Source organism: Eubalaena glacialis, chromosome 12, assembly GCF_028564815.1.
Source record: "Eubalaena glacialis isolate mEubGla1 chromosome 12, mEubGla1.1.hap2.+ XY, whole genome shotgun sequence".
NCBI classification, from domain to species: Eukaryota; Metazoa; Chordata; class Mammalia; order Artiodactyla; family Balaenidae; genus Eubalaena; species Eubalaena glacialis.
This window is the reverse complement of record NC_083727.1, coordinates 34785103-34810387: the sequence shown is the minus strand read 5'-3', so window position 1 is coordinate 34810387 and position 25285 is coordinate 34785103. Positions and strand designations below refer to the sequence as shown.

Below are 25285 nucleotides of genomic sequence, written 5' to 3'. Positions count from 1 at the left end.
TAGATCTTGATGAGGAAAAAGATACTAAAATTCTGACCAGCAAGTTTTCCTGTGGCTTTAATATTAACTGTTCATAAGAGACTAGCTTTTAGAAAATCAATTTGCTCATAGCCTCAAGACAAAATAATTTGGTAGCAACAAGAGGAAAGAGATACTCAAAAGGATTGCCTGAAGGATATGCATTACAGACAGTCCTCTAGAGAGGCTCCATTTTATCCTTAAACCAAGGCTGAGCTCCAGAGAAGATTTTTTTTTTTTCCTTAGGCTCAGAATTAAGACAAGGTATATTTTCCTGAAGAAACTGACTTATTTATCTTATGAAAACTATGACTTCTGTGGATAAGACTACGGATCTTGGAGTCAGAAGTATCCAGATTCACATCCGAGCTCAACCAGTTAATAGCTGTGTGACCTGGGACAAAACTCTTAACTTCTTTGAGATTCCTCTCTGGCATACGTAAAATTGAACAAATCACCACTTTGTGGGGCATTGCAATAACTAAATAACATAATTACGTGTCAAATACTGAGCACAGTTCTTAGAATGCTGTAAGTGATTGAAACATTAGCTTTTTATTATAAACAATATCATAGTTATTAACTGACACGGATTTTGCTTTTACTACTAATAAACTCAGAACCAAATCTATGGTCTCCCTAATAACACCAGATTTGATGACATAAATGTTTGTTTACTCTTACTACCCCCTAAATCTATCTGTTTTTTTCCCCTAGTGTCCCTTTTTCTCCCAAGTTACTTATCAATTCCTTTTCTTCTGTTCAATCTTGTATGTTCTAGTAAGCCATCTCAAATTCTTGAAATTAAGAAGGATGTAAATAACACATATAATTGTATGTAAATATATAAATAATAAAATAAAGACTATTTGAATAATGTTTTATATCCTGTAAAATCAACACTGGTATTATGTTTTCTGTTACTTAAGCTCACTTAGGTTATCAATACCATCAAACAACAACTAGCCACTTCAGGATTAAAATATACAAATTTCCAAAATTAATCAACAATGATACCAAAAAAAAACTTCTTTGGAATCATTCCAGTGTTTAACCTGAGACAAAGCCTGTACTGTGCCTTATAAATAAGTATATGTTCAAACCTCACCACAATACAAAATACTATTACAACTTGGTTGGTGAGAAAAGCAAAATGGCAGAATATGTACAGAGCCAGGAAAAAACAATCCAATTTTAATAGTAAAGATTACATTAATATCGTGTTTGATGGCAAGCACTCTATCAAATGAAATCAATCTTAAAGGTACAAGTTTAAATTAAAAACTATACCAAACATTTTTCCCAAAAAGTTTATTACATTTGCTATTCGCTATGGAAAAAAGACTGTAATCATTAATTTCTAAATTAAAAATCATATATAAAATTTTTCTACTTGTTATTCTTGTTATGCTTTTACTCAACATAGGCTACTTCACTGAGAAAGAATGATAAAGAGGCTAAAGACATGAATAATTCCTTTGCAATCTTGTTTGGGGGTTTAGAAAAACTATTGATTTTAGTCTGCATTTTCTAAAGTTAATATTTCCTAACTCAGTAACTTTATTTAAAATACAAGCAAATCTTACCTGGCATATTAAGTTACCAGAGAAATGACCTCTTTCTCAGGAGTGCCACTTTGGGAGTCAGCACAGAATTCATGTGTCATCTTTTCAAGTAATAATGTAATAAACCTTTCATTTCCTCTCCACAAGAGATATAGCAACTAAGAAGATGTAGCAACTAAAGAAGAAAAAAAGTAAAACAACTACTTCCAAACCAGGCATGATTGCAAAGGACATTTTAGGAGTACAAAACTTGTAACTATAACATCATCAAAGCAAAAAGGCTTTGTTTTTTTGTTCATACTTCACGCCAACTCAGAGACTATGAATGACTCTAAGAGGCTACGGTTATAAAAACTATACAATAGGTCTTCTTAGAGAAAAGAGCCCCAGTAAGAAAGCAAAAATTTTGTGAATCCCTTAGACTGTACATTAGTGCATGTGGACATAGATGTGCATACACAATTGAGAAAATATAAACAAAGAAGCAAATTACACACATACATGGAAAGCTTCCTTCAATTTCACTGTAAGACATTTTCTGGATATAATGATATAGCTTATAAAGGAACAAGGAAGTAGTATGAATTTGAACTCTGGGCAAGAGTGAGGGTAGGCTGGGGTAGAAAGAGAAGAAAAGGAAAATGGAAGAAAAATAACACCTTAAATAAAATTTTACTTTCCTCGATACAGTTAATCCAAAGTCATTTCAGCCAGAGTGTCACAACCTATATATGTATCAACTGGGTTTGTGTGATGAAAATTTGCCAAGCCATAAGTGATGCAGTATTTGTCAAAAAGATTGAATTGCCCTTTCATATTAGTACAGAAAACGACAGTGCATGATTATTGCCACAAGCATGAGGTTGTTTAGGGATAATGTGAGCGCCTTAACAGTAGGTAGTAATGGGAAATGTCTATCTCTTTTTCTTTCCTTTCAAGGTAGGCACTTTAACATGCCTTGTTACACTGCCAAACCATTTCTCACTCCAAACTTCTTAAATACCACCTGTCCAAGCCAAGGATATATTTTTAACTGAAGACATATGCACTATTCATTGCTAAAAACCATAATATAATAAATGGTTTACTAGTCCCATGAAAATTAAAATATTGTGTACTGTTTGTAATATGGGAGCATCTCTGCTCTACTGTTCTGCTGCATGCAGGTCCATGTTCATTTCTCTATTATTCAGACTTTTGATGACAGGTATATTAAAAGGCTGTGATTATACCCTCTTATTTTTTTTAAAAGAATATTTCTAACTCCTGAAGATTTCTGCATCAGATCAATTCATGATTTTAAATTTAAAATAATAGTAATATTACCCAATTTTAACTTTACTGTTACAAATATATGTATACATGTTTCTGTCAAAATATATTTCCAGGAGCTTAATAGATTTCCAACTTTGACACTTTCTCTCGGAGTCAATTTCATAATAGAGGTTATACCAACTCATCTTAAAAGATAAAAGAATTGATTAACCAACTTTAGAATGTATTTTGAGAATCCTTTCATTGAAATTGTACACAACTAAATGATTAGAATAAACAGAGCTTTAAAAAGGGCTTACCGATTATTTACAAAATTACAATTATAAAATATTGTAACTGAGAGAAAAAGTGATCAGCTAAAAAAAGTAGAAATCCAATTAACCTAGTCCATATAATTAGCATTATACTCAAAGACTAAGGAATAGTTTAAGGAATAAATCACTAAAATTTCTGTTTTTTTTAATAATAGGTAACTGTAGAGTCATTTCCTTAAGAAGATATTTGTACTGCTGTTTTACAATACAATCTCAGTCTTGCCGACCTACTTTTTAGACTACAAGAACATTCCACTAAAATCTGACAAAGAAACACTTATTTTCTGCTATTCACTGAAACAGGTACTTTATTTCATTTGCTCTGGTGAAAATCCTTGGAAAGTCTAGTTATTTAAATTCGTCCTACAGAGGCTTCTGGTTTGAGGGTATAAAGAATCACAATAATTATTTTAGTTCATTTTCAAAGCACTCAAGTGTAGAATTTGATACAAAACTGAAAAAATAAGTTGTTATAACTCAAAGCTCTATTAGGATATCAGTGCAAACACAACTGTTTGTCCCATACTAGCATCCCAAAGAATGACCAAGCACCTGCTGCTGTTAATCCCTCCTACACGTGCTCATGACACTCTCCTGTCATGGTGTGGAGTTCCTGAAAGGCATGCATTGTGCATAAGAACACCATGAATCTTTGAGATGAGGTACCAAAGGAGGTCAGAGAGCAAATGGGAAAGAAGACAGAAATGCACTCAACAGAGGGCAAGTTCACCTAGGATCAGCTGGTGAAAACCAAAACTAAACCACATTTTGATTCTGCCTTTAGCATAATGCTCTGAGCTACTCATTATGAGGAACACTTAAAATGTAACTACGGATGTCATAATTCGACAAACTAATCAGTCTTTTTAAAGTATATACTGATCAAGTTTAATGCATTTGTAAAGAAAAAACAGCCACTGTATTTTTTTAACTTGGTTCTACATAAAAACATTTAACAGTTTCAGTAATCTGAATAGTTCATGCAAAAAGATACTAACGTATACAATATAATTCAACCCCCCCAAAATTTTTTTTAAATGTGGCTGAACAAAATTTACTTGAATTTCTAATTCAAGGAAAGCATACCTATGACTCCAACATCACGAATGAAATGGTGATGACGCCCAAATCTGTATATCCTGCTCTCTACCCTCTCTATTGAACTGTAGATCCATGAATATAACTGCCTACCCAATATCTCATTTCTAAAACTAAACATAGCAACCTCCCTTCCAACACTTTCCCAAAGTTTTACCCCTTCAAGTTAAAACCTGTCACTATACCTTACTTTTCCAAGCCAGAATTCCTTCCAATGTGTCACAAAATTCTACTGATTGCAACTCTCAAACCTCTTTCATCTCTGCCTCAGCATTGGAATCCTTATCTGCACTGCTTCAGTTCAAGCACTGATCCATTTTTTGCCTAGACTGATATTAGAAGCCTTCTAAATCTCCTGAACTCTCCTTTCAATCCTTTTCCCAACAACCATTAGAGAAATATTTCTAAAAACCAAATCATTCTAAACATTTCAGTAAAAATATTCAAACTACTTATTCTTTAACTATTCTTTAAAAATCACTCCCTTGAACAAAATATTCTAATGTATTAAAAAATAATGTTAAAAAGTTAAGATGTACTGATAGACGAATAAAAAGTTGGAAAGATGGATAGATATGTGATACAGGAAGTACAACAAAAGGAAAATTGTAGTGGTGTTCAATGCATAATTCTTTCAGATATTCTGCATGTTAGTAATTTTTTAAATATCGGAGAAAAGTTGTTTTTAGTGAAATGGCTTGTTATGTAGAAATGGCTAATATTTACTGTGGGTTGTTTCTGCGCTAAGTAAGCATTTTGCATGCATTATGTCTAGTGGTGTGCTGGAAAATGTTTAGCACTTTCAACATGGTTTTGGCTCTCCAGAAAACAGAGGAGGTGGTGAGGGAAAAAAGTCCTGATTTGCAGCATTTGCCAATCTCCATGCTCTAATATTCCCACTACAGTTTTAAGCTTCCCAAGACAGAACTGGAAGAGATAAGCGTTCATGTGTCATATCTCCAACATACAGATAAAATAGACATAGATAGTCTCAAGAACATAGATAATAGTTCACTATATTAAAATAGTTAGGAACCTTTGAGTATGTATTACTTTTGTTTAAAATATAATTGATATAATTATAAGTTTGTATGATTTATTCTTTAATAATGATTTTAAAACTGGCTGGCAAAATTCCTGAAAATTTAACAATCAGTTCTCGGCTTTAGCACGTGACTGATTATCTCACAAACAGCAAGTTGCGCAGGTACAATTATTGATCATAATTTTACAGATGACAATATGAAACATTAGAGAGATTCTTACCTGCCCAGTAGTAAATATTAGAGCCAGCTTTTAATCTAGATTTTACTGACTCACAAATCTCAGCTCATAATTGCTCATGATCTGCTGCTTCATAAAATTCTACTCCTACTTCAAGGCTCCTTTGTGCTTCCATAAATCCTGAAAGCACATCTATTATGCCACTTATTGGTCTAATTATTTACCTATATACCTATCTGCTAAACTCTCTGGGTAGCTCAGCAAAGATATGCAATCAGGCAGCCTGGATTTGAATCTGAGAGTTTACACTAATGCCTGGTGCATAGTAAGTACTCAATACATGGTAATTACTATGATCATGATTCCCCAGATTTTGAGTGGCTGCAGAGCAGAGTCTTCGTTTTAGAATACCCAGCACTTGAGGCACTATCTGGCACGTAGGACATACTCACGTAAAAGAAAACAAGAAAATGCAATCTGTGGGACTTCGCTGGTGGCGCAGTGGTTAAGAATCCACCTGCCAATGCACGGGACACGGGTTCGAGCCCTGGTCTGGGAAGATCCCACATGCCCCGGAGCAAGTAAGCCCGTGCGCAACTACTGAGCCTGCGCTCTAGAGCCTGCGTGCCACAACTACTGAGCCCGTGCGCCTAGAGCCCGTGATCCGCAACAAGAAAAGCCACTGCAATGAGAAGCCCATGCACCACAACGAAGAGTAGCCCCCCTCGCCGCAACTGGAGAAAGCCTGTGAGCAGCAACGAAGACCCAACACAGCCAAAAATATAAATTAAAAAAAAAAAATTTTTTTTTAAAAAGGGAGTCACGTGAATGTTTAAAAACAACAAAAAAAAGTGCAATCTGAATAATAGTTTTGGTTTTCTCATCAAATAGCTGTAAGATATTGATCAGATCACCTCACTAACTGAGTCTCTGTGCAGAATAGTTATGAATGAGGGACATGGACTTGATTAATTATAAAGTACTTTCTTGTGCTAAAACTGCATGACTGAATGCATGCCCTTGCTGGTCCATTAAACTGTACTAATACAGTACTTACAGAGTAGCTGAAGAGTATGTGTCAAGTACTTTTCAGCCACGTAGAAAAAGGACAAGTGCATAATCCTCACTGCAACATTCACAATAGCCAATCATTGGAGTTAGCCTAAACTTTTATTAGAATGGTTAAATATATTCTAGCACATATATCCAATAGAATATTAAGCAATCACTAAAGATGATGGTTAGAATGTCCTGTAGGAACATGGGAAATGAGTTAATATCACAGCAAGTAAAATAAGCAGAATGTAAACTTGTATATATCTTATACTTACATCTTAAAGAAAAAAGCATGGGCATGGAGAAAAATAATACTGCATTGACAAAAATGACAATAGTTGCATAAACACTGTAGTGTTGAAAATGCTTTTAAAAAAAATTCTATTTGTGAAATTTAGTGTAATGCTTTGTTATGGATACTTTATAAAAACTATTTGGGTGTATGTATTCTAATGAAGTCTTTACGAAATCTGGGACTTCCAGTAAGGCACCTCCAAAAAAATTAAGCTTAGGGATAGTTAGTGCTCCTCTAGCACATTTTCTCCTCCTAAGCAGAGCAAAGCTGGTTATTTTAGAGAGCAGACACATGCACAGTGCACACATATACCTATGATGCAGAATTCACCAGAAGAGAGAATGGAGAAACACAAAAGGGAACTCTGGAACAATAATTCTGCTTTTCAGTATTCCTCAGTTATATAATTTTTAAGGCGGTATCCAAATTGTTAAAACTGATTGCAAAAATTTTAAAGGGAAACCTAAACTGGTTCATTTAAGCTGAGGAAATCAAATATTAATTTAATTCAATGAGCTGACCTGCTGTGAAAGTAACTGGTTCATAGCCTTACGAAAATGCGTGTTCCCATTGGTGGACAGTAAGCCAGAAATAAAGAGGAGGCAGAAATTAAAGGATTATCTGAGCCAGCTGGAAGGAGGACTCAGAGAAAAACTTTTCTCCCTGTTGCTTTCAAAAATAAGAGTTCTGTATTCTACTGATGTACTTTATGTGAGTTGGAAATACAGAGGAAAATAACCCATTTAAGTAAAATTAAATAGAATGAGTCAGTTTCCACATTCTGTCACTTGTTAGAAGTTAACTAAGTTACCTGTTAATTTTACTTTTAAAAACAAGATAAATGAGAAAAGTTGTCATCTCTTCACTTTTTGCCCAGCTCTACCATAGTGCTGGTAGGAGTTCAAAATTCATTGACTAAATCAAGGACAACAAAACTGCTGGCCCAACCCATCAGAAAGTCTATGTTAATAATCTGATGTATGTAAATTGTGTTTTAAGAAAACAAAGCTTCATGCTGTACAGCATCATCACGTTTCATGAGAATGCACGGTGAAGGAACAGCTATTGTTATCTTCATATTGCAGTTCTTAAACTACTAGAGTGAGCTCCAACATATCGGTCCAAAATCACAAATTCATCAATATACCAATTTGTTTTTAAGTTACATTTTTTCCCAAAAGCTTTAAAATGCCATCATATAATGGTGATAAAATGAGTGACAGCTTAAGATTATATTGTTCAGTATTGGAGAAATTAAACCTCTAAAACATGTTCTTAAACTTCTTTTATTGTTATAATTTACTGGATGGCAAAAAAAGAGTTAAAAAAAATTAATGAAGTATCTAAACAAACTTGGCAAAGAATACTGCCATTTATATTTCAAAACTACATATCCATTCCACTGTTCACCTGTAAGATATATCTTAGAGAAGAAAAAGGTCTAGCAAAGCAATATATTATGATTTCCAATAAATGTTACCATAAATTTTGAGCGAGCATCCTATGTATATGGTGCTCTTGAATTAAGAAATGCCTAATAACTGGCAGAGAAATTATTTCACTTTCCTTCTATAATTACTGTTAAAAGGGGATCCTATTATATATATATGTATATATAATATGTTAAAACAAAGGTGTTTTGACAATAAAGTATTATAGATTCACATGTAACAGTACAAAAAATACGATGTTCATATATTTTAACAGTATCGGCTTAAAAATACAGTAACACGTAAAAATAAACTTTTTTGATGATTATTTTTTTATTATGAAGTACTACATAGAGGTAGGAAATAGTAACAAAGCCAGAGAATGAAAGATGAGTTATTTTAACTCAAACTTCACCCATATTATTTGGCCGAGACAACTGAAATGGACATCACTCAATGATTTCTAGGCCATATCATATGTAGTGACAGCTGAATTTGCACGTATCGTGCTTAGGGTGACATGAACGCATGAATTTCTGCCCTTTGAAGTTCATTTTTTGTTGGGTTCACAAAGTGTAACGTAACTTACAATACTCGAGATTAGAATCCACTCATTATTTTTCCTTCAAATATGCTTTTTTCTCCTCTGTAGTTTATATACAGGTTGGTGGAAAGGAAAAAGGATGGAAGAGTCATCCTTACAGCAATTATTAGCTATAATAAGGCTGTATCTTATAGGAAGACAGTGAAGATCAAAAAATGAAATTCTCAGATGATGATCACATCCTCAGATTTTAAGAGTAAAGTTAAATTATGAAAATAACGAGATACATCTTTATAAAGTAATTTTTTCCACTCAAGAAATCATATAGAATGACCAACACTCTTCAAAAATACTAACTATAACTAGAATGGTTCTAAATAAGTGAGTTCCAAAAATAATAAGCTGTACTCCTCCCCCACCAAACCCTGCCCAAGAAAATGTGACTGCAATTTTTTTTTTTGCCAAAGCCTGACTTTAAGAATTTTGCTTTTTATTCCAAAGCAAAGAAAATAAATTATAATTCAAATAAGGAAGTAAACAGGCAGTGACAATTGAAGACAAAGGTAGATTCTCTGGGTAAAAAGGAAGAAAATCAAGGACAAGTCTGTGTACCAGTGTAACCAAAATGGCACCACTGAAGAGGTCTGAAGTTCACAGGCTAAGTCACTTGAGCCCATCCTTCATACAGAACACATCCCTTAGTGTTTGATATCTTGACCCATAGCTTCTTAATTCTACCCATGTCGTTTTCTTCTTCAGATATTCTTATGTTATTATCACTTAAGACATTATTAAGATATTATTTTGCTGCTATTTCTACTTCCTAATATCAAATAAAAACCTAGGACCAGAGGGGCTATCCAGGATATTTAATGGAACTGATGCTGTTATTCAAATCATTTTCACCTGTCAGCTTTATTGCATATGCAAAATTCAATAAAAACAAATGAAGCCAATAAAAAGAGCACTTAATGATACTGTTAACAGACTCAGCATGTAGTAAAGTACTGTGGATAAATTAAAAGTGTCATTTTTTACTGGTTACCAAATGCTTTCTAGCAACCAAATAAGTCAAAAGAAGACAATTTTAAGCTGAAAGCAGCCCAACTCTATTTAATTAGTTACACAGCTATTAGAAAACGTGCCATAAACTGTACGTATGGTTAACAGTACATCCCATGCCTGAGGCAAAAAACAAAAGGGGCAGTGGGAAAGAGGATTTCATATTTGTTCAACTTTCATGACTCTTATACTGGGGTTCCTAGCATTATAGACCACTAGCAGAGTTAACAGAAGTTGCTTATATTATAAATTAATCTCTCTCTCCATTGAAATTTAGAATAACATTGCTATAATCCATGGGCCCCAGAGAATTCAAAAGCAACCACACAAATTACTTTGATAATTTAAATTAGTATGTGAGGGACTTCCCTGGTGGACCAGTGGTAAAGAATCCACCTTACAATGCAGGGGACGCAGGTTCGATCCCTGGTGGGGGAACTGGGATCCCACATGCCGCAGAGCAACAAAGCCCGTGTGCCACAACTACAGAGCCCATGCGCCCTGGAGCCTGTGCGCCACAACTAGAGAAGAGAAAACCCGCACAGCACAACTAGAGAGAAGCCAGCGCACTGCAACTAGAAAGAAACCCCAGCAGACTGCGCGCTGAACGAAAAAGATCCCACATGCCTCAACAAAGATCCTGCATGCTGCAACTAAGACCCGACGCAGCCAAAAAATAAATAAATAAAATAAATAATAAATCTTTAAAAAAATTAAAAAAAAATTAGGATGTGAATTATATTTTCAATTTAATGCCTCCATCTGTGCATATAGTTTCCCTATGTGTTAGAAGAAAGGAAAAAGAGAAGACAAATCATCCTTATGGTGACTACCGACTGCACATTGTTTTATACATTTCACAGTTAAGGAATTAGGCATAAGGCTAACAAGTGTTAATCTAGCTGTGTTCAGGAAAGAATGGTTGATATTGTTTTCAAACATATTGCTTGAGAAAAATGGTTTTTGGGTCAGAAATTAACCTTCTCATCTCTGGAGTTCCAAAGTGCTTTGTATTTTTATTGTATAACTTACTATGTTTTTATTGGTATTATGGTTTCTAACACTAGACTGTCAGTTCCTGAAGAGTAGGAAGCCTGTCCTACTAATGTTGTATCTTCTACAGTCCTCAGCATGGCAATGTATGCAACTCCGACCTCAATAAAATTTATGAAATGAATAAATATCCCATCAAATACATAGTAGCTCTTGAATTTCTCTCCAATCCTTCATAATTTTCTCCTCTACAATAACGTATTATACCCTGGATTTTGCATGCGCATTAAGGACACTGGTTGACCCACATACTTGAAAAAGAAAAGTAAATCAAACAATAAAGTAAGTTAGATCACCTATAAAATACCTTTAAAATCCCTTTAATGAAAGGAACTTTCTTGATTATTAGAAATGACAATATTTCCAGGAATTTATATATTTCCTATTTCTGATCTACAGTATGAGAGACATGCTATAGTGAAGATAATAGACAGCATATTTTGATTATAAGCATGTTTTCATGGTCTTTCCGCTCCCAGTCTTTCCTTAGCTCTAACTCCTCTTCCACAGAGAGATGACCTTTCTAAAAGCAAATCCAGTAATGTCAATCTGCTTCTTAAAAATAACAGGATAGCAGCCTGGGGTACATTAGCCCTGGCCACATCCCACCTGCAGCTTCTGTTCTACCACAGCCCGGAGTCAGCCAATGCTCCATCTATTTTCATAATCCAAAAAACATCAGCAATGTTAACAACTGGGATAAGCATATGGTTCCCTCTGTTTTTTATTCTATTTTCTGTTCTTTCTGCCTTAAAAACTCATAGTCAATTTTTAAGATCCAGTTTAAAAGCCGTCCTTTCCTGGCGACAGCTTCTCGGAAACACTTTCTTGAAAAACAGGAAGAGCTTCAGTGTTTTCACTTTGCATTTTACTCTTTGTTTATAGGGCTGTCCCTCATGACTACTAGGAATAAGTGCAAGGCACTGCTTGTATAACTTTGAAGACCTAGTACTTAACCCAGTGCTGTTAACAAACAACAAAGCCAATAAAAGTTTCTCTGAATAGATAAATGTCTCTCAAACTGAAATATTCCCTACAGAATCTGAAAAACAAAATCAGGTTATTACTCACTAAAAAAGAAAAAAAATCTATAAGAGGGTTTTACTCTTCTAGATTTTTAAGAAAATTGAAGAACTGTTGTTTCCCATTACTTTTCTTATGGATTTTTATATTTAGTTTTTTTGACTTCAATAATAATAGCATTGCCTTTTAAAATTTTTGCTCAAAAACAATAAAGAAGCCATGTAAAAATCATATTAATAAATTTCAAAAAAATTTTAAAACAAGCACTGATATAAGCCTTCAACTGAAATCAAACCATATGGCAACCTTACACTGTTAAACCATACCAATTCTTACAGAGCTGTTTATTTTGTTTTTTGTTTAACTGCAAGGCTGCGTTTCAATGATAAATAGTCTTTGTGATTGATAACTATCTTAGACTACAATAAAAATCAATATATGGTTCCACTTTGCTGATGATACTATAGCCAAAAGGCCAAAATTTAATTCCTTACTCTGTGGTTTCTGGTGTATGCCTGAGTATTGTTTTGTTTTGTTTCCTTCCATTTTGGACTTAGGAGAGAAAAAAAATTCAGTTTTAGTAAATGTTTACATTTAAAATAAGACACTCTCTTTTTCACTGCTTCATAGATCTACATTTTTCAATGGAATTGCCAAGAGCACTGGACTTCAATGTAAGAGTAGAGAGTAGCTTTCCCAACTGTGTAAATATACTACGTTCTGGACACCCTGAACTCTTGACTTTCCCTATGAAGGAGATACTGTTAAAATGTCAGTTAATCATAAAGCAGTGCCACAATGGGTTACCCAGAAGCAGAAGGCAATTTAAAAGAGCAATTTTAACATGCAATTGCCAAAGCAAGCAATGCAGACAATTTCTGATGATGGCATATTTTATTTCCATTTAATAAGAGAAAGAGAAAACTGTATTTTCTTAGCTTCTGTACCAGATGGTATACCCAGAGGAAACAGACACACTGAAAAAACAAGTATGCTTTCTTTGACTGTTCAATGGAGTTTTTGAATTACTTCCCACTTAAAACAATGTCACATTTATACCTTTTTAAAAATGTATAAAATGCCTGAAAAAGCATTTTGTGAACAATAACATGGGTCAGGCTGTAAGCTAACAACTAAGTAATCATACCCTTCAGGTACATAGAGAAGCATGAGGCAAGTGTAGGTGGCTACAGCCACCAGAGGCTGTAATTACCACCTCTCCTAACTTGAGTAACCCTGAAGCAGGTAATTGCACTTACCAAATGATTTTAATGTACTTCAGAAAGAAAACAAAGACACAGCTTTGGCAACTAGGTACGACATTTTCAGAAAAGGATAGTGTAAAACATTTTTTACACTTCTTTAACTGTTTAAAATATTTAAGAGTGTACACTTGAGTGTTAAGCACAGTAATCAATTGTGCTTTCAATAAAATTGAAGTTGCAAACATTAAGCTATGTTTTCTCAAGGAATAATTCAGCCATGAAGATTCAATTTTTTAAAATGTACATCCCTCCCAGACGTCGTGCTTTCATTTACTCAGGCTACACACTTCTGAAAGGGGGGGAAAAAAAAAGATCGCCTATAGTAGGAGAAAGAGGGGAAAAAATTCAGGCTTTTCAAGTTCCAGAAAATGGGTGTGAGCCCCAGTTGCCCAGTTGGCTGAGGTTAGACAAATCACTGTTTTTTATTTTGTTTTTCCTGAATCTTAGATTCACCAGCTACAAAATTGGGATAATAATATCCAAATAATTATAAAGCAGTACCAATCAATATTGAATTATGAAAATCTACACTTGCATTTAAAATACAAAATATACTCATTAATACATAAATAAAACCATTGCATTAACTTGCTGTAAAATTATTTATTGACAGATCTCTGCCAAGAAAGAAAAAGTTTACTATTGCCAGAAGTAAAATTTCAAAGGCTTAACTACATTAAAATGGAGTTTTTAAGATACTAAATAGTAACTAATTTACTCTTTGATAGGTCCCTAGTAGTCAAAAATTGTTCCTCTGTGATACAACAAAATAAAATAAGAATTTCTGAGAGACTGAAAGTAATCATCATCCCTTTGTTACTAATAAGAAATTCATGTGAAATTGATATCAGACACATACATAGAGCTAAAAAAATTTTATACTTATCTTCAAAGGCTTCTTGGTGGTCTAACATGTAGAATGCATTAAAATAGCTATTTCAAAACAATAAATATTTACTCAACCAGATGATATTAATGGTAAAACACTAACCTACAACATGACATTCTCCTAATATTTGTTAAAATGGAATGGTTTATAGAACCAGTATTCAGAGTTTGCACAATTTAATAGAATTAGAAGGGAACTTCTCCAAAAGTTATGTTTGGTGTCTTAAAGGGATCATTTCCCCAGACTATGAAGAATTTTTGTACTAAATATCAGATAATATCATAGTGTAAGTTGTGTTCTATTTTGTTGTTATAAAACACCAGGCTGAGTCTAGTGATGATGCTGGTGCTGGTAGGGTCTGAGGGATCTTAAACTTGGGGAAAGGAACCTTGAAGAGAAGTGGATGGACATCATAAATTTAACCTTTACTGACTCTGTATTTAGACATGCAATGTTTATCAATTATATCCAACTTCTGCTTTTCAGGATTATTTAAAAATTAATAGAATATATAATTGCATAAGCTTTCCCTCTTTTTCTAATAATAGAGCAAGATTAGTAGACACTCCTATAAAACAGTAACCAGTTTCTCTCCAATCTACAATGTACCTGGAAATCTAGTCTATAAGCGCTTTTTTTTTTTTTACCATAAAACCTGCATCAAACACACCTTATGAGGACATTAATAAATTAATAAAGATATGTGACAAAGACTCACCACATGTGAAAGATAGTTTAAAAGAAAACTTTTTACAGTTGGAAGTAAAACTACAGATGAGTGAGCTTCATACCATTTTATGCCACAGAGCCCACAACTTAAATGTTTCTCAAATAACATATCAGAAAAAAAGACCAATATTATTTCAAAATGTCAAGACATTTATAAATTTGAAAGCAGCTATGAGTGTAAGTTATTTTTACTCTATCCCCTCCCATACAGATAAGGTTATTCTCAAAGTAAAATATCTCAAAGCACTTTACAGTCCTATTTTTACTTACTGCAGCTCAATATGCATTCTGAACATAAGTATTCAATAGGGATAAATCAGTGCTCATCAACATGTTGTTTTCATCCACTTAATACAGCATAACTAGCCTTAAAACACAATTTCATTATCCATTCATCTGTCGATGGACATTTAGGTTGCTTCCATGTCCTGGCAATTGTAAACAGTGCTGCAATGAACATTGGGGTGCATGTGTCTTTTTGAATTATGTTTCTCAGGGTATATGCCCAGTAGTGGGATTGCTGGGTCATATGGTAGTTCTATTTTTAGTTTTTTAAGGGACCTCCATACTGTTCTCCATAGTGGCTGTATCAATTTACATTCCCACCAACAGTGCAGGAGGGTTCCCTTTTCTCCACACCCTCTCCAGCATTTACTGTTTGTAGATTTTTTGATGATGCCCATTCTGACTGGTATGAGGTGATACCTCATTGTGGTTTTGATCTGCATTTCTCTAATGATTAATGATGTTGAGCATCCTTTCATGTGTTCGTTGGCAATCTGTATGTCTTCTTTGGAGAAATGTCTATTTAGGTCTTCTGCCCATTTTTGGATTGGGTTGTTTGTTTTTTTTATATTGAGTTGCATGAGCTGCTTGTATATTTTAGAGATTAATCTTTTGTCAGTTGCTTCATTTGCAAATATTTTCTCCCATTCTGAGGGTTGTCTTTTCGTCTAGTTTATGGTTTCCTTTGCTGTGCAAAAACTTTTAAGTTTCATTAGGTCCCATTTGTTTATTTTGTATTTTATTTCCATTACTCTAGGAGGTGGGTCAAAAAAGATCTTGCTATGGATAAAGAAGATGTGGCACATATACACAATGGAACATTACTCAGCCATAAAAACGAACAAAATTGAGTTATTCATACAGAGTGAAGTAAGTCAGAAATAGAAAAAGAAATGTCATATCCTAATGTACATATATGGAATCTAAAAAAACAGTACTGATAAACCTAGTGGCAGGGCAGGAATAAAGATGCAGAGTAGAGAACGGACTTGAGGACACAGGGGGTAAGGGGAAACTGGGATGAAGTGAGACAGTAGCATTGACATGTATACACTACCAAATGTAAAATGGATGGCTAGTGGGAAGCTGTTCCACAGCACAGGGAGATCAGCTGGATGCTTTGTGATGACCTAGAGGGGTGGGATAGGGAGGGTGGGAGGGAGGCTTAAGAGGGAGGAGATATGGGGATATATGTATACTTATAGCTGATTCACTTTGTTGTACAACAGAAACTAACACAACATTGTAAAGCAATTATACTCCAATAAAGATATATTAAAAAAAACCCCACAGTTTCATTTATTTGCCATCTCCATTGGCCCTCACACCAATGGCTGATTTCAAATAATTCCTAAGTTAAAAAATTACACTATATTAACAACACATTGTGTGGTACTGTGAATTTTTAAGGATCTATTTTGATGAAATAAAAAAATAAGAAGGCAGATGAGATATTTAAAAGAAAGAAGTTAGGGCACAAAAAGTCACAAGGAAGATCTCTGGAATAGTAAATTAACACTTATTATTTTAATTTGTATATACCTTATAAGGATTAAATGTAGGCAGAAAAAGGTAATTTTATTACAAAATATGTGTAGGCAACATCTTCAGTAAAATGGACATCACTATTCATCTTTTTATGTTAGCATTGGATATTAATTTTGGAAGAGTGAGCTACTTCTCAGTTTCCATATTGTCTCCTTTTTAAATTATTTCTCTGACTAGTTGAGGTTGTAGAGTTAAATTGTTTTTCCCCTCAGGAAGTTCATCTACTACAATAAGAATAATTTGTCACATTACCTAGAATGAAAAGACTTAGCTGTACAACAAATTTGAAAAGCAAATTGTGTGATTTAGGCTGAGCCATGGAGAGCTTACCCAGTGTTTTTGAGGTTAAGCTATTTTTCAACCACAGGATAAATGTATGACACCAATCAGCAAATTACTAGACTCTCTATTGTCTACATCTGAGACTAATGATGGAGCAGTTAAGCTTCCTATTGGTGAGCATTTTCAATATTAATATATGAAATATATTAATATTTACAATTAATATATAAATATTAACATATAAAAATTGAGCCAGAATAAAAAATATTTACAGATGACAGTACATTAGGTAATTGCATGGATTTTGCTTTGATCTTAGATCAGTACTCTTTGTGGGTAGCCTCAGAATACTGTAACTGCTAAACAGATGTTAAAGAAATAAAAGACATTTTACAGGCATTTACATTTTCATAGATCCCCATGGTCTTAGTTTTCAATATTCAGAACCTAAATCTATAAATGTTCAAGACGCATAGACCCAGGTACTAACTTTGCAGGTGTTTCAACATAATGCTTGATGGATAAAAAATGTCTCTTCCACTGAACTAAAAAATTAAACTATTTTCAATAATAAAATAAACAGTGCACTAAAAGTATACTCTAATAACTTAGACCAACTTTTCAGTGGCTTCTAATAAATAGCTAACATTTTCTCTCATTATAACAATCGTACAATAAGGAACTAGGATGTATGCTTTTATATTACTTTTTATTTCACTTTTTATTCTTTCTTTGTGTTTTCTGCATGTGCTATTATTTTCACCACTCTGTTTCAGGCATTAGGAGGGCAATACAAGGCTTAAACATAAGGAAAGCCTCTGTATTTTACAGCTGGGTGCCAAGCTGCTGCATTAATCCTCAACAACAGGATTTTCTGAATTGAAGGGTTATCTTACTGAGGATTGGCTCAGAGTAACTTTTCCTATGTGTATTATCAGATATGGCCTCTGCACTGACCATAACAAAATTATCGAGGAAGACAATTTCCACATAGTAGAAAGGTATTCAACATTTGCTTGAACTGCAAAGGTTTTCTCTATATATAATACATTCACCTGCATCAATCAGAGATTTTGGACGAAATACAAGCAAGCTGAGCAAAATTACCATGAAAGAAAAGACTGTGGATTCATAATACTACTGAAAAATAAAAGAGAAACATTCACACTGCCCTTAAATCAGTCAAATTTATGACATACTTAAGGTTACAACTGGAACTCTTAGAATAGTGTGACTAATCATGTACCAAATAATTAGTACTTTTAATATTGTATGAATATTATATGTCTTATGCTAGATTCCTTCACTGGCAGAGTGGCCGGCTCTTCAGTCTTACCTGCACATTTGGTTCTGGTGATTAGTGGAGGTCCTGGAAGCCCCGTCCCGCCTTCACCAGGTCTTGTAAGTAGAACACGGATCTCATATTCAGTATCTGGATCCAAATGCCATAATTTATAAGTTGGAGCATTGACTGCATGGGTTTCTGTCCAGGATCCTGATGTCATTCTGTACTCCACTTCTTTCAGAATGATGGGACCATCGCCAATGATGGAGTTGGCATTTAGCTGAATCAGCAAATATGTAGGCCCAACACCAAGCAGCTGGGGAGGAGCAATGGGTCTTGGTGGTTCTAGGAGAGACAAATGTGCAATCTCATTAGTTAAAAATCCAAAAGACTATAGTACATAGATATAGTAATATCTCTTTAAGTCTAAAGGCTTAAGGAATAATTTATTTAGGAGTTCATAATAAATACTTAAAATTGGGAGTGAGTGGTCTGGAAACTGTACTTTTAAAGAGCAAATACTTTCACAGATGAAATATGACCCTTTTACCACAAGTTTTCTTTTATTAAAAACATACCTCTCCGGGAGATAAATTTGTAAAGACACGGTGACCAAGGGAAATAAAGAGAAAATATTTAGAGATGGATAGCTCTGATTAGCTACTAAACACAGTACAGTTGATCTTTGACATTCTTGGCGTACTAAGACCTTTACAAATCTCCATATTAATGAATACTGCTGTAACTCATTTCGTTCATGAAATATGGCCAAGTATTGTTTTTGTTTTTGCTGGTTTTGTTTTTGTTTTTCTTTTTACTTCGGCAGACTTCCTGCAGATGAAATGAAAAGAAGGCAAAGCAAAGCTGAACTCAGGGGCTGATGCCCGGTGCTGACTTGTTTCCATACATCCACCTCTCAGTGTAGGAAACTGAAATTTACATGGAGGAAAATCACAAATCATTGTATATCACTGGCCTTTGGGAGTAGCATGTGCTAAGGCAATGCATCAAGTATTAAACTCAAATGTCAAAGGTACACTGTAATTTAATTTTAAATAGCTTAGATATTTTGCTTGAAAGAAACACTATACCAATGTTTGAACTTATGGAAATAATGAATTAGAGCATTTCTTCCCTTAATAACAATAAGGTAAAATTTGATACTGAATTTTATGAACCCCATAGCTCTAGCTCTGTCCATATGGCCTCTAATTAGTACATTGCTATCAGGTGGGATCTTCTTTGAATCTCTGGAAGAACACTTATTGGTGAGGCCAAAAGACTTTAAAGGAAAGTGTTAATCTATTAAAAGTGATAACTGCCCCTAAATTCTTTTAAAGGTATTTTAAAAAAGAGTTAAAGCAAATTATATGAAGGAAAACTATTAAATGGGAGGAGCTTCAAGATGGCGGAAAAGTAAGACGTGGAGATCACCTTCCTCCCCACAAATACATCAGAAATACATCTACATGTGGAACAACTCCTACAGAACACCTACTGAACGCTGGCAGAAGACCTCAGACCTCCCAAAAGGCAAGAAACTCCCCACGTACCTGGGTAGGGCAAAAGAAAAAAAAAAACAGAGACAAAAGAATAGGGACAGGACCTGCACCTCAGGGAAGGAGCTGTGAAGGAGGAAAGGTTTCCACACACTAGGAAGCCCCTTCGCGGGCGGAGACTGCGGGTGGCGGAGGGGGGAGCTTCGGAGCCACGAAGGAGAGCGCAGCCACAGGGGTGCAGAGGGCAAAGTGGAGAGATTCCCGCACAGAGGATCAGTGCCGACCAGCACTCACCAGCCCGAGAGGCTTGTCTTGCTCACCCGCTGGGGCGGGCGGGGCCTGGGAGCTGAGGTTCCAGCTTCGGAGGTCATACCCCAGGGAGAGGACTGGGGTTTGCTGCGTGAACACAGCCAGAAGGGGGCTAGTGCGCCACAGCTAGCCGGGAGGGAGTCCGGGAAAAAGTCTGGAGCTGCGTAAGAGGCAAGACATTTTCTTGCCTCTTTGTTTCCTGGTGCGCGAGGAGAGGGGATTCAGAGCGCCGCTTAAAGGAGCTCCAGAGACGGGTGCGAGCCGCGGCTATCAGCGCGGACCCCAGAGGTGGGCATGAGACGCTAAGGCTGCTGCTGCCGCCCCCAAGAAGCCTGTGTGCAAGCACAGGTCACTATGCACACCTCCGCTCCCAGGAGCCTGTGCAGCCCGCCACTGCCAGGGTCCCGTGATCCAGGGACAACTTACCTTGGAGAACGCACGGGCGCGCCTCAGGCTGGTGCAACATCATGGTGGCCTCTGCGGCCACAGGTTCGCCCCACATCCGAACCCCTCCCTCCCCCCGGCCTGAGTGAGCCAGAGCCCCCGAATCAGCTGCTCCTTTAACCCCGTCCTGTCTGAGTGAAGAACAGATGCCCTCAGGCGACCTACACGCAGAGGCGGGTCCAAATCCAAAGCTGAAACCCGGAAGCTGTGCGAGCAAAGAGGAGAAAGGGAAATCTCTCCCAGCAGCCTCAGGAGCAGTGGATTAAATCTCCACAATCAACTTATGTACCCTGCATCTGTGGACTACCTGAACAGACAATGAATCATCCCAAATTGAGGTGGACTTTGGGAGCAACGATATATATATTTTTTTCCCTTTTTCGGTTTTTGTGAGTGTACATGTGTATGCTTTGTGAGTGATTTTGTCTGTATAGCTTTGCTTTTACCATTTGTCCTAGGGTTCTGTCTGTCTGTTTTTGTTTTTTGGGGGTTTTTTTAGTATAGTTTTTAGCGCCAGTTATCAGTGGTGAATTTGTTTTTTGGTTTCTTGCTCTCTTTTTTCTTTTTTTTTATTACTTAAAAAATTTTTTTTTAATAATTACTTTTTATTTTAATAACTTTATTTTATTTTATTTTATTCTATCTTGTTCTTTCTTTCTTTTTTTTTTCTCACTTTTATTCTGAGCTGTGTGGATGACAAGCTCTTGGTGCTCCAGCCAGGCGTCAGGGCTCTGCCTCTGAGGTGGGAGAGCCAAGTTCAGGACATTGGTCCAAAAGAGACCTCCCAGGTCCATGTAATATCAAACGGTGAAAATCTCCCAGAGATCTCCACCTCAACGCCAAGACCCAGCTCCACTCAATGACCAGCAAGCTACACTGCTGGACACACTATGCCAAACAACTAGCAAGACAGGAAAACAACCACACCCATTAGCATAGAGGCTGCCTAAAATCATAATAAGGCCACAGTCACACCAAAACACACCACCAGGCGTGGACGTGCCCACCAGAAAGACAAGATCCAGCCTTGTCCACCAGAACACAGGCACTAGTCCCCTCCACCAAGAGGGCTACACAACCCACTGAAACAACCTTAGCCACTGGGGGCAGACACCAAAAACAATGGGAACTACGAACCTGCAGCCTGTGAAAAGGAGACCCCAAACACAGTAAGATAAGCAAAATGAGAAGACAGAGAAACACACAACAGATGAAGGACCAGGGTAAAAACCCAGCAGACCAAACAAATGAAGAGAAAATAGGCAGTCTACCTATTTTGAAAAAGTCTACCTACTCCGAAAAAGAATTCAGAATAATGGTAGTAAAGATGATCCAAAATCTTGGAAATAGAATGGAGAAAATACAAGAAACGTTTAACAAGGACCTAGAAGAACTAAAGAGCAAACAAACAGTGATGAACAACACAATAAATGAAATTAAAAATTCTCTAGAAGGGATCAATAGCAGAATAACTGAGGCAGAAGAACGGATAAGTGACCTGGAAGATAAAATAGTGGAAATAACTACTGCAGAGCAGAATAAAGAAAAAAGAAAGAAAAGAATTGAGGACAGTCTCAGAGACCTCTGGGACAACATTAAACCTACCAACATTCGAATTATAGGGGTCCCAGAAGAAGAAAAGAAAAAGAAAGGGACTGAGAAAATATTTGAAGAGATTATAGTTGAAAACTTCCCTAATATGGGAAAGGAAATAGTTAATCAAGTCCAGAAAGCACAGAGAGTAGCATACAGGACAAATCCAAGGAGAAACACGCCAAGACACATATTAATCAAACTATCAAAAATTAAATACAAAGAACAAATATTAAAAGCAGCAAGGGAAAAGCAACAAAAAACATACAAGGGAATCCCCATAAGGTTAACAGCTGCTCTTACAGCAGAAACTCTGCAAGCCAGAAGGGAGTGGCAGGACATATTTAAAGTGATGAAAGGGAAAAACCTACAACCAAGATTACTCTACCCAGCAAGGATATCATTCAGATTTGACAGAGAAATTAAAACCGTTACAGATAAGCAAAAGCTAAGAGAATTCGGTACCACAAACCAGCTTTACAACAAATGCTAAAGGAACTTCTCTAGGCAGGTAAAACAAGAGAAGGAAAAGACTACAATAACAAACCCAAAACAATTAAGAAAATGGTAATAGGAACATACATATCGATAATTACCTTAAATGTAAATGGATTAAATGCTCCAACCAAAAGACATAGACTGGCTGAATGGATAGAAAAAAAAGACCCATATATATGCTATCTACAAGAGACCCAGTTCAGATCTAGGTACACATACAGACTGAAAGTGAGGGGATGGAAAAAGATATTCCATGCAAATGGAAATCAAAAGAGAGCTGGAGTAGCAATTCTCATATCAGACAAAATAGACTTTAAAACAAAGACTATTACAAGAGACAAAGAAGGACAGTATCTAATGATCAAGGGATCAATCCAAGAGGAAGATATAGCAATTGTAAACATTTATGCACCCAACATAGGAGCTACCTCAATACATATGGCAAATGCTAATAGCCATAAAAGGGGAAATCGACAGTAATACAATCATAGTAGGGGACTCTTAACACCCCACTTTCACCAATGGACAGATCATCCAAAATGAAAATAAATAAGAAAACACAAGCTTTAAATGATACATTAAACAAGATGGACTTAATTGACATTTTTAGGACATTCCATCCAAAAACAACAGAATACACTTTCTTCTCAAGTGCTCATGGAACATTCTCCAGGATAGATCATATCTTGGGTCACAAATCAAGCCTTGGTAAATTTAAGAAAATTGAAATCGTATCAAGTTTCTTTTCCAACCACAACGCTATGAGACTAGATATCAATTATAGGAAAAAATCTGTAAAAAATACAAACACATGGAGGCTAAACAATACACTACTTAAAAACCTAGAGATCAGTGAAGAAATCAAAGAGGAAATCAAAAAATACCTAGAAACAAATGACAATGAAAACACGACGACCCAAAACCTATGGGACTCAGCAAAAGCAGTTCTAAGAGGGACGTTTATAGCAATACAATCCTACCTTAAGAAACAAGAAACATCTCAAATAAACAACCTAACCTTACACCTAAAGCAGGAAGGCAAAGAAGAACAAAAAACCCCAAAGTTATCAGAAGGAAAGAAATCATAAAGATCAGATCAGAAATAAATGAAAAAGAAATGAAGGAAACAATAGCAAAGATCAATAAAACTAAGAGCTGGTTCTTTGAGAAGATAAACAAAATTGATAAACCAATAGCCAGACTCATCAAGAAAAAAAGGGAGAAGACTCAAGTCAATAGAATTAGAAATGAAAAAGGAGAAGTAACAACTGACACTGCAGAAATACAAAGGATCATGAGAGATTACTACAAGCAACTATATGCCAATAAAATGGACAACCTGGAAGAAATGGACAAATTCTTAGGAAAGCACAACCTTCTGAGACTGAACCAGGAAGAAATAGAAAATATGAACAGACCAATCACAAGTAATGAAATTGAAACTGTGATTAAAAATCTTCCAACAAACAAAAGCCCAGGACCAGATGGCTTCACAGGCGAATTCTATCAAACATCTAGAGAAGAGCTAACGCCTATCCTTCTCAAACTCTTCCAAAATATTGCAGAGGGAGGAACACTCCCAACCTCATTCTACGAGGCCACCATCACCCTGATACCAAAACCAGACAAAGATGTCACAAAGAAAGAAAGCTACAGGCCAATATCACTGATGAACATAGATGCAAAAGTCCTCAACAAAATACTAGCAAACAGAGTCCAACAGCACATTAAAAAGATCATACACCATGATCAAGTGGGGTTTATCCCAGGAATGCAAGGATTCTTCAATATATGCAAATCAATCAATGTGATACACCATATTAACAAAATGAAGGACAAAAACCATATGATCATCTCAATAGATGCAGAAAAAGCTTTCGACAAAATTTATCACCCATTTGTGATAAAAACCCTCCAGAAAGTAGGCACGGAGGGAACTTACCTCAACATAATAAAGGCCATATATGACAAACCCACAGCCAACATCGTTCTCAATGGTGAAAAACTGAAACCATTTCCACTAAGATCAGGAACAAGACAAGGTTGCCCACTCTCACCACTATTATTCAACATAGTTTTGGAAGTTTTAGCCACAGCAATCAGAGAAGAAAAAGAAATAAAAGGAATCCAAATTGGAAAAGAAGAAGTAAAACTGTCACTGTTTGCAGATGACATGATACTATACATAGAGAATCCGAAAGATGCTACCAGAAAACTAGTAGAGCTAATCAATGAATTTGGTAAAGTAGCAGGCTACAAAACTAATGCACAGAAATCTCTTGCATTCCTATACACTAATGATGAAAATTCTGAAAGAGAAATTAAGGAAACACTCTCATTTACCATTGCAACCAAAAGAATAAAATACCTAGGAATAAACCTACCTAAGGAGACAAAAGACCTGTTTGCAGAAAACTATAAGACACTGATGGAAGAAATTAAAGATGATACAAACAGATGGAGAGATATACCATGTTCTTGGACTGGAAGAATCAACATTGTGAAAATGACTATACTACCCAAAGCAATCTACAGATTCAATGCAATCCCTATCAAACTACCACTGGCATTTTTCACAGACCTAGAACAAAAAATTTCACAATTTGTATGGAAACACAAAAGACCCCGAATAGCCAAAGCGATCTTGAGAAACAAAAAAGGAGCTGGAGGAATCAGGCTCCCGGACTTCAGATTATACTACA

At 35.7% G+C, this 25285-nt stretch overlaps 1 protein-coding gene across 2 annotated transcripts in view; it reads right to left on the bottom strand.

Moving 5' to 3' along the window:
* The window catches only part of PTPRK (protein tyrosine phosphatase receptor type K), a 569495-nt gene that overhangs the window by 197969 nt on the left and 346241 nt on the right, over positions 1 to 25285 (bottom strand). For both annotated transcript variants that reach the window (XM_061207553.1, XM_061207554.1), the window contains exon 7: positions 18292 to 18585. In XM_061207553.1, coding sequence (XP_061063536.1) covers positions 18292 to 18585 — 294 coding nt within the window. The remainder of the gene's footprint in view (positions 1 to 18291; positions 18586 to 25285) is intronic.